The sequence below is a fragment of the Natator depressus genome, chromosome 26 (genome assembly GCF_965152275.1).
Source record: "Natator depressus isolate rNatDep1 chromosome 26, rNatDep2.hap1, whole genome shotgun sequence".
NCBI classification, from domain to species: domain Eukaryota; kingdom Metazoa; phylum Chordata; order Testudines; family Cheloniidae; genus Natator; species Natator depressus.
In genome coordinates, this window is record NC_134259.1 from 6111726 (window position 1) to 6117311 (window position 5586).

Here is a 5586-nt window from a genome sequence, read left to right on the forward strand (position 1 = left end):
TTCAGAGCTGCTTACAGAGGACAACTGGGAGGTGGATTGGGGTGTGATAAAAGAGGATTTTAGTTGAATACAAATCCCCCATCTTCCCTTTGGAGGAAAGTTTGGAGCGACAATTTTACTCCTGACAGTTATTTTCTCTTCTCCATAAATAAAACATTAAAGCTGTAAATACGTAGATACCTTTATATATGGTTGGTACTGTACTAGAAAGCCAATAGTGACATTAACAAATACATACTGTATATATTTTTTATTATATTTTAATTCAGAACTGCTGTAGAGATGGTAACAAGAACAGAAATGGCAACAACCTCTTCTCATCCAGATGAAAGGGGGAAAGATGTTTCTCCCCCTCTTCCCAAGGTTTTTCATACTAAATGTGACATGAACTAAAACACCAAGTGGAGTGAAATGGTGAAATTTAGAGGGATTGCCTCTTTCTTCCTTCCTTCCTTCCTTCCTTCCTTCCTTCCAGAAGGGAGGATGCTTTGGGTGGAAGAGGGGGGGGGGGGGAAGGAGACAGAGGATGAACCTGTAAAGGAAATCGGTTTAAAAAATAAACCCGTGAAGAAAAATCTGGAGCAGCCAAGAGCTGATCCCAAGCCAGATCCCTTCTCCAGCACATCAGAGGAGGTGCCTCGAAGACAAGTAGTGAAGAGACCAGGAAACCATAAAGGAAGCGGCTCCAAGGGGAGGGGGCAGGAGACCAGAAGCAGCAGCAGCATCATTCTAGGCATTTCTGTAAGAAACATTTAGCTCAGCCGGAAGGCCACCCATTCCAATGATACCCAAGGTCCCCACTGTGTCCAAGAGGTGGCTTGGTTCTCTCCATGGTCCAGAGTCCTTTGGGGGTGGTTTGACACCGAAGCAGCCCAGTTCAGCTCAGAGTCACAGACACACACAGGGACGCACAGTCTCAACGGGCAGCAAGCACTGCGCTTTGGCGCTCCCCCCGCCACCTCCAATGAGTAGCGAGGGGGGGAGGAGTGGGGTACGCGTATTGGGAGCGGGGGAGCTTCCCCGACCCCGTCGCCGCCACCCTCGCTGTGCACCGCATGCCTTTCCACAGCAGGCACATCACAGCCCTGCAACCCCTCACCCGCCCCCCACTACGCTCCGCTGGGAGAAGTGGGGGGGGGGGTCCCGCGCCCCTCCCGCAGCCGATTCGGATCAAGACGATCCGATTGAAAGCGAAGTCCCCACCCCGGCGACGCGGGGACTGGAGGGGAGGCGCGCGCACTGCCAACTGTTCCTTGGTGAGGGATCCCCACGTTTGCGCTTTTGCCAAAGGCAGCAATTGGGAGGCACTGGGACCAGGGATCGGGGCGGGAGCCTCATGCGCAGGTGGTGACCACCGGGGCCAAGGACACGGGCGGGGAGGAGGAAGAGGAGCCCTTCTCGGCCTTCTTCTCCTTCTGCTTCAGGTGGATCTTGGCGTGTCTCTTGCGCTCGTCGCTGCGCGCAAACTTGCGCCCGCAGAACTCGCAGGCGAAGGGCTTCTCGCCCGTGTGGGTGCGGATGTGGGTGGTGAGGTGGTCGCTGCGGCTGAAGCTCCTCATGCAGATGCGGCACTGGAAGGGCTTGTGGCCCGTGTGGATCCTCAGGTGCCTCGTGAGCTCGTCGGATCTGGAGAAGCGCCGGTCGCAGCCCTCGGCCGGGCACGCGTGGGGTCGCTCGTGGAGAGGGGTTTTGCTGGGCCGGTTGGGGTACTTCCTGGGCCGGATGGGTTTGAGGGTGAGGGGCTGCTGCTGGAGGCTGCCGAAGCTGGGGTGGATCTGTTTGTCCTTGAAGGCTTTGATGGTCTCCAGCGGGGTGATGGGGGGAGGGTTGACCCGAATGGGATCCAAGCTCTGGAAGGGTTTGTGTTCGGTGAGCGTGCCCATCTCGTTGGGGTGGTGATAGAGGTTATAGTCTGGGATCATGGGGAAGAGGTTACTGTCCAAGGCTGGCTTGGCTGCTTGGTAATCCTGGGGGGAATAGGTGAGCCCTGGGTTGCTTTGAGGGTCGTGAAAGGACACTGGCTCCGGGTAGAGGTCACTGCAGGTGGAATACGGGGGCAGCGCAGGGTACATCTGGTCCACCTCGCCCTGGTTCTGCACCATGCTGGCTGTAGAGGTCTGGGTGCTGGTGATGGCACTGGAGGAAGGGGGCACCCCCAGAATCCCAGCGCTCATGAGGCTGATAATATTATCCTGACACCAGTTGGACGGGGAATCGAAAGCAAATTTCCCCAGGTAGGTAACAGTCTTGTTGCCAGGGGTGGGTTGGAAAGAACCCGAATAGGACGACAGCTCTTGGTTGGTCTTTTCGTTCGCTAATCCAATATCCATAACATTCTCTGCAAAAAGGAAAGAGAAGGGGGATGAGTAACGCCGCGTCTAGAGAGTGGTGCAGGCAAAAACGTTGGGGCCCTGGATAGAACAGGCGGAGGGCAAACGGGACGGGATCTAAGATCTGGGACACCCAGAGAGGGGCGAGAAATACCCAGGTGAGGGACTTTTACCTAGAACTGCGGCTCAATCCCAAACCACTGCCCAGGTAACAAGCAGGGAAATTAAACAGAAGCTTGGCTGAGATCTGTATTATACACATCTATGGGTACTTTCACCCACAGCCATGTGTATCCATGTGTGTGTAGTGACACACACACAGCCACAAATCCACACACCTGTGCTCACACATACACACTGATACACAAATACATACCCATAGGTGTTCACACACACGCAGTTATAGACAGCTGGGACAATCTACATATAGACTGCATAGACATCTCCACAAAGACAGCGCTAGGTGTGACAGCTACACACACACGCACGCGGACTAGAGAGACACGCATTGTGTTGTCTTGTCTGGCGACAGCCCAGGAAAGCCCTCAAGGTGGGTCAGGAGGAAGCAGGTACCTGAAGTTACAGGTAGGCTCAGGCTGCCAAGAGCGAACTGGTCTCTCTACTGGTGTCCAGGTGCTTTGCCACCCCACAGGCAGAGCTGGGGACTCCAAGGGACCCGTGTCCGGCCACCAGCGCTTTACAAACTTGCCGAGTTTTCTGCGTCCAGCCCAGTTATGGAAGATACCAGGGAGTTTTAGAGCGAGCAGCGCAGCTGTGGAGTTGCAATCCTGCAACGGACTGAATCGGCAAGACACAAGAGCTACCGCGGTTCGGATCTGGGCAGAGGGGGCTGCAGAGGGGGCGGCAGAAGCGGGTCGGCTCCCTGAGCGGGGATCGAGGCTCCAGAGCACCCCGCCCCCCCGCCTGCCGGCCGCAAGAAATCGAGTCGGAAGGAACCAGAGCAGCAGCCGGGGCAACTTTACCAGCACCCAAGTACTCCTGGCCCGGGAGAGGGGTGGGGTGGGGTGGGGGGTGGGGTGAGAGAGCGGAGCCACCGCTTCTCCGCCTTACAGGCTCACCTGTCTCCCCAGGGGTTTGCTCCATCTCCTCCTCCTCCTCCCCCGAAAGCTCCCTGCTCCCACCACTCCCGCTGCATCCCCATGTTGGAAAATAGCTTTCACACACCCACACCCTTATCGTTCTGACAACAATATCCATTAAAAGTCCGTGCCGGATTATTTCTCCCCAGTGCCTAACGCAGCAATGGGCAGCAGACTCCGGATTAACCCCTATGGAATCTAGACACCGCACAAATATCGATATCCAGCGCTAGATACACACACAGAGGGAGAGACATCTAACACACACAGAGTCACATTGCATTGACACACGCACGTATAATAGACACACTATCCCTCTCCGAGGGGAAGCATCCATGACTTTGAGTAGCGCCCGGGTTGGTTGGAGATGGCCCCTTTCAGCCTGCACCTCGGGACCCGCTGCCCACCCTCCGACCCCCCAGCGATTCTGCACAGCCATCCTACCGGCCACCTCTCTGCCTGGCAGCTTCCACTCCCCACTACAGCCCCGAGAAGCGAAGGAAAGCCCTGCAGCAACGGAGACAGCGAACGCGTAGAAACACATAAAGAAGGGGCTGGATGGGTGGGTGGGTGGGGGAAAGATATCCAGCCCCACCGTCTCCTTTCCCTTCTAGGCTCCATCACACCCCACACACAACACGCGCCCTCCTCCTTTACCCCCTCCTCCCCATATATCCCTTCCCCTTACCTGCAGCCATCTGGTTGTAGTGAGCCACTGACTCGCTGCTGCTGGAGAAGATATTCAGAGAGTTGGGGATCTCCTCTGGGTACAGATTGTCAGGCAACTGGTTCATCAAAGTGTTCATGGTCCCCGGCAGCTTCTCCACGAGTTTGCCTGTCATAGCACTGGAGGAGAAGCAGGTTCAGTGCGGCTCTGAGCTCAGCTCCCAGTGAAACGGCATCCGATCCGAGTGGCAAATCCGTGCCGGGGAAATCATGCAAGAGAAAAGTTGGGGGTGGGGGAGGGGGGGTCTTGAGGGGAGGGGGTAGGCGGGGGAGTTGGGGGTGGTTTGCAGAGGAGGGGGCAGAGGGATGGGGGTACAATCCTCAGTGGGTCCTTGGTGGTGTTTCCTCGAGTGGGAGGGGGTGATCTGGCTTGCAGATCTGGTTGTAGAAGCCGGTGGGAGTATTTGATCCCTCCTCCCTCCTTGTCTCTCTCGCTGTGTCTCCGTCCCCCTCTCTTGCGAGCAGGTTCACTCACTGCGGCCCAAATGTTCAGCCAGGGAAATCCACAGCCTATTTATGTGAGGCACTGGAAAGCTCCGTGACGTAGCTGCCCATATATGGACAGACAAAGCCCTGCCGAGAGCTAGACGTCACAATGGAAGCTCCTCACAATGGAAAACTAGAAAGCAGGAAGCAGCGCCCCAGCCAATGCTGCTCTGCAACTGCGACGCGAAGCGAGGGACCCGGTGCACGATTTTGCAAGCACCTCGGTGCACTAAAAAAGTCTCCTTTTCGGCTGTGTAGCTCTGAAAGCACCTCTGGGCGACCGGCTGTCCTGCCTAACCCGGGTCAACATTTGACAGCGCTGCTGTGCACCAGGCACTCGCTATTATTAATTATTAATTATTATTATTATTTACCTCGGGCACGGCTAGAGAGGCACCTCTCTGCCGCCGTCAGCCGGAGTGGACTTTTCAAAAGAAACAGCGCCCTGCGTGACTTTGAGATGGACTTCGCGATCCCTTTTGAAAGACAAGCTCCAGCCACTGAACTTACCCGTGCCCAGCCCAGGTCCCCCTTTCAAAACAGGGAGGGCAAAACAAACGAATCAGGCGCGTGCCAAGGGTGCCCCCTGATTGTGTTTTTAAAGCAAGCCGTGTTTTAAGCACAGTTGTCGTGGATGGGAATGGACTCGTTGCTTATTGTGACTTTGCTAAGCTGCCAATGCACATACACAGGACATAAGTACTGTGCCTAACTTGAAGCTTAGGCTCAAATAAATGTGTTAGTCTCTAAGGTGCCACAAGTCCCCCTGTTCTTTTTGCATGCAAAGAAACACTTTCATTTGGGGAGATATTCCTATGGATTAGTATTCCTATGGATGTACGATTATTCCTATTATCAATCCTAGGGATTAGTATTCACAAGTATATGTTAACTCCACGCATTCATAGAATATCAGGGTTGGAAGGGATCTCAGGAGGTCATCT

At 55.0% G+C, this 5586-nt stretch overlaps 1 protein-coding gene across 1 annotated transcript; it reads right to left on the reverse strand.

The window, feature by feature from the left end:
* Positions 1-509: 509 nt before the first annotated feature.
* On the reverse strand, positions 510-4383 carry EGR3 (early growth response 3). The gene is made up of 2 exons (XM_074939916.1): positions 4119-4383; positions 510-2338 (listed from the first exon to the last, which is right to left on the reverse strand). Exons 1-2 carry the CDS (start codon positions 4270-4272, stop codon positions 1335-1337), a joined length of 1158 nt encoding a protein of 385 aa, XP_074796017.1. The 5' UTR covers positions 4273-4383; the 3' UTR covers positions 510-1334.
* Positions 4384-5586: the final 1203 nt, after the last annotated feature.

Excerpts from the sequence above, each read along its gene's own strand:
- EGR3 (XM_074939916.1), bottom strand. The coding sequence starts at position 4,272 with ATGACAGGCAAACTCGTGGAGAAGCTGCCGGGGACCATGAACACTTTG. Across the intron at positions 2,339-4,118 it reads CTACAACCAGATGGCTGCAG|AGAATGTTATGGATATTGGA; the intron begins GTAAGGGGAAGG and ends TCCTTTTTGCAG.